The sequence below is a fragment of the Meleagris gallopavo genome, chromosome 23 (assembly GCF_000146605.3).
Source record: "Meleagris gallopavo isolate NT-WF06-2002-E0010 breed Aviagen turkey brand Nicholas breeding stock chromosome 23, Turkey_5.1, whole genome shotgun sequence".
In the NCBI taxonomy this organism is placed as follows: Eukaryota; Metazoa; Chordata; class Aves; order Galliformes; family Phasianidae; genus Meleagris; species Meleagris gallopavo.
The window spans coordinates 4,043,689-4,056,067 of NC_015033.2; the positions used below are offsets into that span (position 1 = coordinate 4,043,689).

Consider the following 12,379-nt stretch of genomic DNA (forward strand, 5'->3'; position numbering starts at 1 on the left):
TGGTGAGGCCACAGATGTCGCAGAGGTCTACAGCAGCCAGACCCGCTTGTTTCCATTCTGTGGGCAAGACCAAATACAGAGGCTCAGTCCTCTCTGAGCTTCTCCAGAACTGCTAGAAGCGATGGTGAAGGGTCAGCAAGCCCCACAGGCCCTCTATTTCTCCATCAGAGGTCTCCTTCCACTCTTTGGAGGTTTACGGTGTGTGGCAGGGAGCCAGCCCCCCAGGCATGGGCTGGAGGTGCCTCGTTCTCAAGTGTTTAAAAGTCTGACAAACTGTTTGCAGTTCTAGCAGGGATCAACACGCTCCTAGAATTAAAACCAACATCTTGGAGAGCAAAAATGCTCCGAACAAGGACTCTTTCTTCAGCCCAATGCACAAGGGATCTTTCTTTACTAAGCTATAAAATCACTTACTACAAATCAATTATTTTTGTACTGATTTATTAACTGCTCTCCAGCTGTTCAGATTGGCACTTAAGACAATTCCTGGACGGTCATACTTCTCAATAGAATCTTCTCCGGAGTACCGTTGGTCCGACTTCGCTGTAGTCTTCCCTGCTCACCCACGTGTTGCGAAGCGATGTTAAGTTGGCGAGCAACGAGGCGCCGACCCACACGGAGTGCATCCGATTTTTTGGCGAGATGATCTTGATGCGGGTTGTGCTGGGGACTTTTGCCTGGAGCTCCTTCAGGAGCCTCTCCTTGAAACCTCGGAAAAGAGTGGAGCCGCCCACGAGCACCACGTTCCTCAGGACGTCCGTCTGGATGTGCGTGCTGCACCTGGCAGCGCTCTGCAGGATCATCCCCACCACTCCTGCTCCTTGGATTTGCACCTCCGCAGGTGCAAAAAGCGCCTCAGGAGCTCGGAACAGCTGATCTCCTGCCTTGACAGTCCTTCCATCAGGGAGCATGTACTCGCACATCAGATTTTCAGGCTTTTGCTGCATATTTTTAATAGGATCTAAAGCGACGTAGCACAGCTTCTCCTTCATATCCCTGACTATCTCCTTCTCCGTTGTGCTCACAAAGGAGTGCCCCGTCTCCAGGAGGAGCCTGGCCAGGTACTTGGTGACCCCTCTGCCTGCAAAATCCAGCCTGGTAACGCCCTGCAGCAGGCAGCTGCCTCCATGGATGGGGACGGTGACGGTGACGCCGTCTCCGCTGTCCAGCACCATGCCGGTGGTGCGGGCGCAGGCATGGAGGGCTGCCAGCCCCTGCAGGGCCACGTAGAGCGCGGGCACCTGGAAGCTCTCAAACATCAGCTCAGCCATCTTCTCTCGGTGGGATGGGGGGTTGAGGGGGGTCTCGGTCAGCAGCACCGGCCCCTCGCTGGGTTTCACTTTGAGCTCGTGTTCGTACAGGTATCTCCAGATCTTCTCCATGTTGTCCCAGGATGTCACCATTCCGTTTTCCATTGGGTAAGTTAAAGACAAAATGCCTCTTTTGGACTGGGCCTCCTCCCCAACATACCAGTCCCTGTGCTCCATCCCAATCATGACAAATGTGAATTTGGGGTACCCCACAATGGTAGGAATAACCGACCGGGGTGCCTGCTCCCCTGACAGCCCAGCCTTGCACTGCCCAGAGCCATTGTCAAAAACTACCACTGGGGTCCCAGCTGCCACTGTCCCTGACATTGAGCACAGGATGGGCAGCACTGCAGCACTCAGAAGCGCCCGAGCATTCTGTCCTGCATCACAAGAGGGCACAGCCCCACCGAGCTCACAAAGCCCACAGTGGCATCTGCAATGGGTGCTTGGGAGGGAAGCTGGGTGTTCATACTGCCCTGATAAATTGCGGCAGAGAATCAATGAATTTTTTCAGGCCCTCAGGCACAGAGGAGGGTCGGCTACAGTAATTGCATTTGCATTGATTTATATTTGGATTCTGTTTGGGGGTTTGCTGGGCTTCGAAAGGAAACATTTCTAATGAGGTTAGAAATAACATGCGATCTGGCTTTAGAATAGAAAAACCCAGACATTGCAAAGAGCTCAGAGGGAAGAACCTCCAGCAGAGGAGGTGTGCTGCTCCCTGAGTGACTCCTAGAGGGGCTGTGTGTCAGTTGGGAACCACTTGCATTCCCTGTGACTGTGAGGAAAGGAAAGGAAAGGGAAGAAATGTTGAGGTGTATAAGCAGTGCTCCCCTTGGAGAAGATAAGCAGTAAGAGGAGCCAAAGCCCCGGTTAGCAATGATTTCATGTTTTATTTCCACAAAGGATTTGTCAGCCGGGAAACGCGCAGCAGTTTTAACTCCCTTCTGCTCAGTCAGCCCTCATCAGGGCTTGTTGTGCATGCTTTGCTATGAAGACACCCACTTGGTCTGATGTTCTCCTTAACATTTCCTGTGGATGACAGCTGCCCCAAAATCGCTGTAGTCCCTCACAGTGACCCACATTGACTTGAAAGAGGTCAGGCAGGAGAGGATGGAGGCCCCGACCCACACGCTGTACTTTCTCTCGGGGGGTGCAACGATCTTCACGAGCATGCCCACAGGCACTTGCAGGTGCAACTCCTTCAGGATGCGCTCCTCCAGGCCAGGGAAGAGCGTGGATCCTCCCGAGAGCAGCACGTTGCCATACAGATCCCTGCGCACATCGATGTCGCACTTTGTGACGCTGTTGAAGAGCATTTTGTGCACACCGGGTGCCTCAATGCCAATGTTTCCAGGTACAAAAAGGGTCTCTGGTGCACGAAAGAGCTGGCTGCCTATCTGAATGATGTTGCTGTCAGGTAATCTGTATTCCTTCATGATCTCTTCTGGACTTGCTTTCATTTCCAGAGTGGGGTCCAAAGCCACATAGCACAGCTTCTCTTTGATATCTTTCACGATTTCCCTTTCAGCGGTGCTAACAAAAGAGTATCCGCTCTCCAGGAGGAGCCTCATAAAATACTCGGTGATATCCCGGCCAGCGATATCCAGCCTGGAGACAGCATGGGGCAGGCAGTACCCCTCGTAAATGGGGACGGTGTGGGTGACGCCATCCCCGCTGTCCAGAACTATGCCTGTGGTGCGGGCTGACGCGTAGAGGGCCAACGAAGCCTGGACTGCGATGTACATGGCGGGCACCATGAAGCCCTCAAACATGATCTCTGTCATTCTCTCCCGGTTCTGCAGAGGGTTGAGGGGTGGTTCTGTCAGCAGCACGGGCCTTTCGCTGGCTTTCACTCTCAGCTCGTAGTCATAGACGTGTCTCCAGATCCTTTCCATGTCATCCCAGGATGTAACGATGCCGTGGTCAATGGGATAATTCAAAGTCAGGATCCCTCTTTTGGACTGAGCTTCTTCTCCTACGTAGTATTCTTTCATCCCTGCTCCCAGCATTGCAGATTTGACTCTTGAGCGACCAACGATGGATGAGATAACTGACCTTGGGCCACCGTCACCTGCGATCCCCGCCTTGCACAGTCCAGACCCGTTGTCAAAGATTACTGCTGGGACATCCAAAACGCTGGGGTCAAACATTCCTCACAGAGCTGACAGCCCCCCAGAGCAGCTCACTGGCAGCGTTTTTCTGTTTTTTCAGTGTTTTCACTGAGTTTCAAAGGTTGGTCACCGTTGCCAGGGCAGCCTCCTTGGGGGTGTGCAGCGTGGGGGTGGGCATGTCTGTCCTCAGCTACCTCACAAAGGCCAGTGATAGAATAATATATTTCCCTGCAAGATACAGCATTCCAGACACTTCCCCGGAAATGGCTAGGGCAGCTGTGCCACGACTCCAGCCAGGGGAATGCCCATTCACCAAGTCCCATCCATAGATCACAGACCATCAAAGGTCTCACAGCATCTGTTTCTCAGAAGGGCAGGTATTGCAAAATACATTTATGGCAATAATAAAAGGCTTCACACGTACCATGGCTTAGTTACTTACACGTAATTCTAAGAGCTGGTGAAGATTAGGATAGTTTTGGCTGCCTACAGGTGCTAACTGCATTGCTGGTTTGCTTTTGTGCAGAGCATCTGCACTGGAAGAAGGCATTTTTCAATGAATGCTTTTATAGGAAACTTCTGAAAAACACTTTTCAATAGGTAGAACTACATTGGACACCGCCTGTGGCATTCTGGAGTCCTTTTTTCTATCCCTGTTGCTCAATTTAAAGACTATTTCTTGGTAAAAACCCCAAAGTGAAAAATAATCTCTGCCTCTTGCTGCTTTAAGAATTCCCATCAGCTTTAAGCCACACCGTTTGGTGAGAAGGAATCCCTTCTCCTAATGAACCTCTGTGCTAGGCTGCTGATAAGCCGACCTGCCTGCAAACAGGCACACAGCTGTCCTCCTTGCACGTCTCCCTTCCCCTTCAGCACTCTGCTGAACTCTTCAATGGAACATTTTGAAAAAGGGTTACAGATATCCTGCATCCTCACAACTGATCTCCATTTCGCCTCATTATTTTTTCCTTTTGCTTCAGGACAAAATTTCCCACAGAAGGAAGTTTCTGCGCTTTTGAATCCAATTGGGTTTGACAATCCAAATCCACTTACAGAGAAAATTTCCTCTAAAGAAAAAAAGTCACTATATAACTTCAGATCGAACCCTTGGCTGCTGCAGTTTAATTGCTTCTCCTTGTGGCTCTTAATCCAGGGCAGCTTCAAAGCCAGGGTGGCTTCTATTAAATTTAATTACTTTTTCTTGCAGCTTGCATGGCAGAGGTGCCAGCTACTAAAGGAAGGTGGCTATGAATTGGAGGCAGATTCCAAACAAAGACATACTTTAAACAGAAATGTTAAATGCAAGCAAATGATCCCCTTGTACGGCATTTACATCCCAGATGAGCCACTAAAGAGGAAAACAAGGGAGCAGCTCAGTGTGTGTTATTTCCATCCTGCCTGGATTCCAGACCTGTTGGCGTTAAATGCCACGCTATCCATTTTAGCAATTTCTCTAATCCTCTTAATATTTGTGTACATATATTTCAGCGTGGCACACTTGTTTTCATGCATGCTTCTATATTAATGTCAACAGGTGTCCTAATCACTTAAGACGCTGCTATATTCATCACACTGGAAGCCCCATTTAGTCCTGCATGGCCTGCCTGCAGCTTGCAGGGAAGCACTCTGTTTGGAACATGATGTTTGGTATTAAAACAGGAGAATATTGACTGTGATCATTAAATGGCAGTTGAACCTAGGTGCAGGAATGCTCATCTGTTCCTTCATATTGCTTCTGTCATAAATTGCCTTAAAAAAGGGTATGTGGGAGTTGACTTTGTTGCTATAGGGTTTGTAATAGAGTGATATTGCTGCCTGTGCTCAGCAAAAGCACTGTGAGCTGCCCTTACAGAAGAGACACTGGGTTGTAAAAACCCAGAGACAGCAAAACATGCTGGTTTGGGGCCTTTCTTGCTCGCTTTATATGAGCATGTATTTGCACTTACTGGCTCAAGCATGCCCTTGTGCTTTGCTGCATCGTGTCGCTGCTGGGCTCCATCCTCCTCCATAGGTGTCTTCTGTGTGACCCAGGCACTTTGGAAGGTCCCCATTTCCCTGTGGTAAAACCAGTGGAAGAAGGATCAGCTAACTCAGCCTGTGCCCACACAAACCCCACACATGTAGCATCTATAGTGGCAGGAATAAAAATCTAGAAAGGGTCACCAGCAGAAGAGAGACACAAGCAGGACCAGGCACTGGCTGAGAGATGTTCCCCTCCCTGCTTTGCCACGCCAGATTATTTTGGGATCTTCCCCACTTTTTCTTTCTTAATTACCTACAGGCTCGAGGAAGGATTCAAGAAGCAACACAAACCTTATGTTCAGAATACCACCACATATGGGGGACACACAAGGGAAGGTGTCCACCCTTCTGTGTGCCCTAAAACCCTCAGTTGGTGGCTCAATGCACACAGGGGTGAAGGCCAGGGAGAGAGTGAAAGGAATCAGGGGCAGAACGAGCTCCCAGCCAGCAAGAAGCAGTAATCACCATCACAGATGCTTAGCTCTAACAACTCGACAAGACCCCTTTCTTCACGTAGGAGCTGTGTTTGATTGCTCCCATACTTGTTTCCATCCAAAATCCCTGTTTCGCAAGGTCTTCGTGACACTCCAAATATCCACAATGCTCTTTGAAGTTGAATTTTAATGTGTTTATTGACACCAGTTATGATATTTCAAAACATATGGCCTACAAATTGTTACCATGCACTCCTGGTGTTTACAGTAATCCCCATATTAAAACAAACTCAGCCTTTCCTGATGATTTTATATCTTCTTGCTGACTCACTTGCCTGTGTTTATTTAAACTCCTGTTGAGCTTTTTTTCCAATATATATACGTACATATATATATTCAACACTTTTGAAACACAGAACAACTATCTGCAGATTTCATATACTTCAGAAACGCTTTGCATCCATTTTTATGGGCACCACATGGCCCAAACCCTCCTCTTCAGTCCTCCCTGCAGATCCTTGATGTGCAGCATGGCTTTCCCAGCACATAACCCTGCACATGCAGCTCAGGTCTGATCATAGAACCATAGGATCAGTAAGGTTGGAAAAGACTTCCAGGACCATCCAGTCCAAAACCTACCCAGCGTGCCCACTGCCCACATCCCTCATCTCCACCTCCAGGGATGGGGGCTCCCCCACGTGGCTGTGCCTCTGCCTCATCACTCCTTTGGAGAAGAAATGATTCCTCTACCCAACCTAATCCTCCCCCAGCACAACTTAAGGCCATTCCCTCTCATCCCAGCAGCTCGGCCCAGAGCTGCCCTCTGAGCTCTGTGTTGGAGTCTGCAGGAAGGGAAGGTTTTGGAGGAGCACTGATCATCCAAAAGGGTTTGGTCAGATCTTCCTTCCTTTCATCCATCCCATGAGGGCACCTCAGCTGTGCTGACATCAGGAAGGAGAGAGTGCAGCCCAACCCCATTCATGGCCCCAGAACATTTCCAGGCCTTCTGGAAAGCAATGCTCAACAGAGGTGTTAATTTTGGCAGTGAACAAAAGCACCGGGGGAGTAAAATCAATGTTCACTAAATAGAAAAAAGGAATCTAAACAGAGGGAAAACACATTCATTTTCTAATTCCTAAAAGGTATTCAAGGGAGGGAAGTGAAATTGTAAACAAATTATAAAATGTATAAAAAATTACAACTCGTTGCCCATTTAAAGGAGACTTCAATTACTACACTGCTAAATTGGAACAGCTCTGAGGACTCAGTCATGCTCCTCTACTCTTTAGACTCACAAAGTGTCGCTGGTATCTCTAGGGGTGCCTGGATTTAATAGTAACATCTAAAATGCTGTAAACCCTGCAAGTGATGAACAACTGGGAAGGTGTGGAACCCACTGGGATTCAAAGTTAATTCAGACAATTTGGAATTCAGCATCTGAGGACTACACAGACTTACGCTATTTTCCACGTTGGGAAAAAAATATAAGAGCTATAGCGAGGAATGATATAAATTATGCATGCATAAAAGACCTTGGGTTGAAAATTAATACATTTAAAATAAATAGTCTTGGTTATTTGAAAATGAAAAGCCCAGGAAACTGAATCAGGTAACACAATTTCACCAAGCTGAGCTCCAATCACTCAGCCACAAATGAACCTTTCCTGGGGAAATGGCAAAGCTGAGGCCACAGAGAGCTCCTGCTCCTACAGGCTGCCCATGAAGAATTACAGGAGGAAGGGAACTGCGGTTGGACTTGATGATCTGTGGTTGGACTTGATGATCTTTAAGGTCTTTTCCAACCTGAGCAATTCTATGATTCTATGAAAGTCCCCTACGCCAGATCAAGGGTGATGTTCCAGGTCTACCCATACCAGAGCCTTTGCAAAAGACAGGAGAGATGCTGGGATTTTGAGACAAAAGGGAAAGCACAGCTCTACCCTTGAAACACTGTTAACTCAGCACTAAATGCCGCTCTGGAATCTCGCTGTTACTTTCTATAGCCAAGTGCCATTACTTCTAACTGTGCTCTGATGGCTGCTGGGCTTGGGTTTATGCTCAAATCGTTAAAAGCTGCATCTGAGGTATGAAAGCAACAAGTGGAAAGCATTCCCATGAAATATGCAAGATCTCTGGAATTGAGCCAGTGGTTTAGGTCAAAACTCAGTCACATGTCCTGTTAGCTGGTCCGGAACATCCTTCACATCCAGCTAAGCAAACAGCACTCAGAGCCCTGCGCCAAGTGCCAGCTCCAGCTGGCATCCCGGTGTGCTTCATTCTACAGTTGTTGCAGTTTTGGAGGTTATGAAAAGTTTACTAATGAGAAACATTTCAGGACGCTGTGCCAGCAATTTGGGCTGAGGGAAGAGCTGTAATGACACGAGCATATATAACTGGTGGAAAGTCTGAAACATCAGCTCTGCGCTGTAAATCCCAGCAGCTCCGAACACGGAGAGCGAGCACACAGATTTCTCTTCAGATGTTTACACTCTGCTTTCTAAATATTTAAAACCATTGATGAAATTAAAGACAACTCTCACCATGTTTTGTTCCTCAGTTATTTGGTCCGTTTTGGTGTGGTTCTTCTGTAACCATGAATCTGATAGAGCCAAAGGGAGCACCGAGCAGCCAGGCTTTCTTAGCAAACAGCTTCAGTAATCTACAAGAACCCAACTGACCTTCCCAAATTCTGTGGGAAGTAACGCATTGATGTGATTTCTAAGGAAGAAACCCTTGCAAGCAATGCTGGCTGTGCACCAACACAACGTTCTCATGTCTCGTATTTGGCAGTCTGGTACTCCCCATGCTTGGATCGTTGACCTGAGCCATACCTACGTGCTGCCACGAGTTGTGTCCTTGTGTCCTCAGCGTCTCAAACGGCAGAAGGAGCAGACGTGAGCTGCAGAAGATGGGGCTGGAGGAGCTGCAGGGCAGGACTGTGGTATCTGCTCCAGACACAGAGCCCCTGTGACCACGGCTGAGTGCCAGAGGAGAGGCAAGGAATCACTGCACTGGGGTCTCACAACAAAATGATCTAAAGAACTTTCCCAACTGCTGCGCATTTCTTTCTTTCGTTTTCCAAGTCGTCCCTTGGCCGGTGCTCCAGCTGGCATCCAGCTGATATAAAAGCAACACAACCACGGTTCCCATGGGATTTCTAGCAGAATATTCCACATATTAGAAGAGAAGGCAGAATTAGAGAAAGTGCAAGCAAAACCTCTGTTCCCATCTTCACCCTAAGACAGTGCTCGGGGGCAGCAGGAGCGCAGAGCAGTGTTTGTCTATCTACCAGTGCTATTCATCAGCACATTTACCATATTTTCTTTGCTTTCCATAACTCTTGGCTTCCCTCATGTCTGGGTGTTTTCTAACCAGCCTAAAGGCAATAAATCAGAGCTGTCAGCATTGGAAGAAAATTAATGTGAGAAGTTGTTCCAAAGGCCACCAGCCTTTTCCCTGCTCTATGTGCTGTGTTAATCCAGGATTCCTCAATGGCTTTCAATGTTTTGCTATTTTCACAAGGTTTGGAGGCTACAGATGCATTTTTTTGAAGGGCAGATTTGAATTTTATCCTGTAGGGTACCAAATTCCTGGGGTTTCTTCAGATTTCAGAGAGAAGAGAGGGTGCTCAGCACAGGCCCAGGTCTGACCCTGACCCTGGCCAAACCACAAGCAAAGTCCAGATCCAGAGTTGGAACACGTCAGGGTCTGAATCTGGACGTTTGGCTTGGATTTACATGAAGAAAAAGGCCAAATGATTCAAAAACATTCCTGTTCCTATGCCCTGTAGTGATGACACTGGTTGAATTATTCATTGCGAGTTATTTATCCAAAGAATGTGGCTGGCATTTCTGCTGAATAAATTACTTGCAAGTTTTGATTTCTTGTTTCATTACTCACCCTGCTCAGTACCACTCAAACTCCAACCTCTTCATCTCTGAAAGTCTCTTTTTCTGAGTCTGAGAAAAAGAACACTTGGGAAACAACCTTCAGCTGGTGCTGATCTGATACAGCAAATACCTCCCTGGGAAAGGACAGCCTGGCACTCACAGCATTTTCTTGGAACCCAGGGAAGCAGCGTTCTTACCCTGTTCAGCTGCAGGTGAACTCTGTAACCCTGGGCAAATCACTTGGCTCCCCACACCTCTGGCTGCACATTTATAAAATGGACACGGTATTTCCCTCTGTAAGATACTGTAAGGCTAGATATGTTAAAGATGATGAATTGCCCCGTTGCTATGGAAACTGGAAAAGCACCTAATGCAGATGGATGAGTTCAGAAATAGTCCAACTGAGTGAAAAGTCACGAGCAATTGAGAACTTCATTAGGGAAAATTTGTTGTGTTGTAATCAGCAGCGTCGCGGGTGCCGCTCAACGCTTCCTCTAATAGAAGTACCACCCTATTAGAAGATCTGTCCCTGGATGGACGGCAAAGGTTTTCCCCTGTATACCTTCAAGCTTTCCCATCTCATGCACCTGCTTAGATTTCTTTTGCCCCGACAGCATGAGGCACTGAGGGAGCTGCTCAGTATGGTGTCCCACCAGAGAAGGAGCATTAAAACCAGAACAGCGAGTGCACAAACCAGCCCAGGAGGCTCTGATTGTTTTGCCTAGGCTCTACATAGACGTGGAATTTCCTTGCTTCTTTCTCAGAACAACAAGAAGTCAGGGTTTTCAATTGCAGCAGGGCCTACTGACTGAGGGAGTGAGAGCCATGGAACTGCAGGCAAGGAAATGCCAACAATTAAAGCAGTCATTGTGACTCTGGGGCAAGAAATAAATGCCTACACGGTGATGAGAGACTGAATAAACAAAGCAAACAATGCATTGTGCTGCACAATGGCACAGAGCAGTGACTGCAGCTGGCAGCCCAGCCCTACCACACCAGTAACACACCAGTGGCACACCAGCAGCACAAGGGAAGTGCCCCCAGCACCCCCAGGCAGCCATGTGTGTTTGGGTCTGTCCTGTTGTCACAGTCGAGGCCGTACTGACAGCATTTGTTTTTCTGGCAAGAGATGGCCCTATCTGGGAATCACGTGCATCAGAAATTATTCTGCAGGTATTATTATGATTGAAACGGAAGCATTGATGGGGAAATGATGACAGCAGCAGTTGGATGCCATCATAATGATGACTTTGACCTTGCACTGCACTTTGCAGTCAAGAGGCATATTCCAAACTACTTCCATCGTCAGCATCATCAGCTGCTTCATGATAGTAGAAAGCAATGAAAGCTACAGATGTTCTACTGACACCAATGTTCCACAGCAATCACTAGCGTCCCCAGATCACACACACAACTAAAATGCCACGTGTAAGTGTGAATGAGAAGAGACAGACTACATCCAATCTGGAAAGGTGGAGAACAGTCAACCTGCAATTTCTGGGTGCACTGATAGCACAGTGCCTGCTGCCAGTGCCTGGGTGGCTGAGGTCCAAAGGCAGACCTGGGATATGGGTCTGTCGTGGGCAGGACACCTCAGCCCTGTCTCCCTGAGTGCTCAGCAGGAATTCACAGGGCTTTACTGGGCCTGGCCTCAATTCCCCTACACTGTTTGCATGCCTATGTGTATCCACATGATGGTATCCATATGATGGCAGTGCTTGGAAATAGTCATATAACTGGAAAAATGAAAAGAAGACATACAGATGCAATCCTTTGTTCCAGGTAACTTCTGGAATTGCTCATGCAGTGCATGGGAAGCACTCCCAGCACACACCCTCGTGCCCACACCTGGCTGAAGGGCTGGGATGGCACTGCCTGAGTAAAGTCCAGCACGGATGTAACTCAGCCCCTGCTGACTGGCAAATAACTTCATTTACTGTCATCCAGGTGTCAGGTTCCACTTCCTTGTTTACCGAATGTGATGATATCCTGCAGTATCTGGCTTGCACAATGGACTAAGTGAAATAATTCGAGAGCGAAAATAAACAGATGAAAGGGAGTCCTTGCGTACATCAAAGGGAAAGTGTGTGATATCTGTGGGACATCGCCACGCTGCCCCACTGGATCCTGGCTCCAAAGCAGAGATGAACTTCAAGTTGCTGCCTCCCAGGCCACAGGTCAAGAAGCAGTTTGCTTTGTATTTGCTATGCCTGCTGCCTGTCCTCCTGTATCCATAATACCGAACGTTTACTGAGTTTTTCTTCCCAACCTGGAGATTTTCCTTCCCCAGAAATGCATTTTACCCCTTACTCCAAGCTGATATATACGCAACTAGGCTAGGCCCAGCAAATCTATGTCAGGAAGGCACTGAATAAAGACACAGGGGAGGAAATCTGCTCCAGGATGCAAGGAGTGGAAAGGAAAAATCTTCTGTTACACCATTAATAAAATCCAGTGTTGCACAGAAGATTTCTTACAGAAAGGATGGGGAGTCCTTCATTAAATGCAGCTAAGAAAAAATCTCAGTGGCTTTTTTTTCACTTGTGGGTGTTTTCTTCTAAGAAAACTGCCCTAATTATGGGAGTAATTAAATTATAATGCCTACACTA

General features: G+C 47.7%; 2 protein-coding genes across 2 annotated transcripts; both read right to left on the minus strand.

The window, feature by feature from the left end:
• Positions 1-427: 427 nt before the first annotated feature.
• On the minus strand, positions 428-1,703 carry LOC100550820 (actin-85C-like). The gene has a single exon (XM_019622535.1). The coding sequence runs from the start codon at positions 1,635-1,637 to the stop codon at positions 504-506; it is 1,134 nt and encodes a 377-aa protein (XP_019478080.1). The 5' UTR covers positions 1,638-1,703; the 3' UTR covers positions 428-503.
• A 480-nt stretch (positions 1,704-2,183) lies between these two features.
• On the minus strand, positions 2,184-3,855 carry LOC109363683 (actin-85C-like). Its single transcript, XM_003212208.3, has one exon. The coding sequence runs from the start codon at positions 3,461-3,463 to the stop codon at positions 2,333-2,335; it is 1,131 nt and encodes a 376-aa protein (XP_003212256.1). The 5' UTR covers positions 3,464-3,855; the 3' UTR covers positions 2,184-2,332.
• Positions 3,856-12,379: the final 8,524 nt, after the last annotated feature.

Bases quoted from the DNA above. Each gene is read 5' to 3' on its own strand.
- LOC100550820 (XM_019622535.1), bottom strand. From the start codon at position 1,637: ATGTCAGGGACAGTGGCAGCTGGGACCCCAGTGGTAGTTTTTGACAAT.
- LOC109363683 (XM_003212208.3), bottom strand. From the start codon at position 3,463: ATGTTTGACCCCAGCGTTTTGGATGTCCCAGCAGTAATCTTTGACAAC.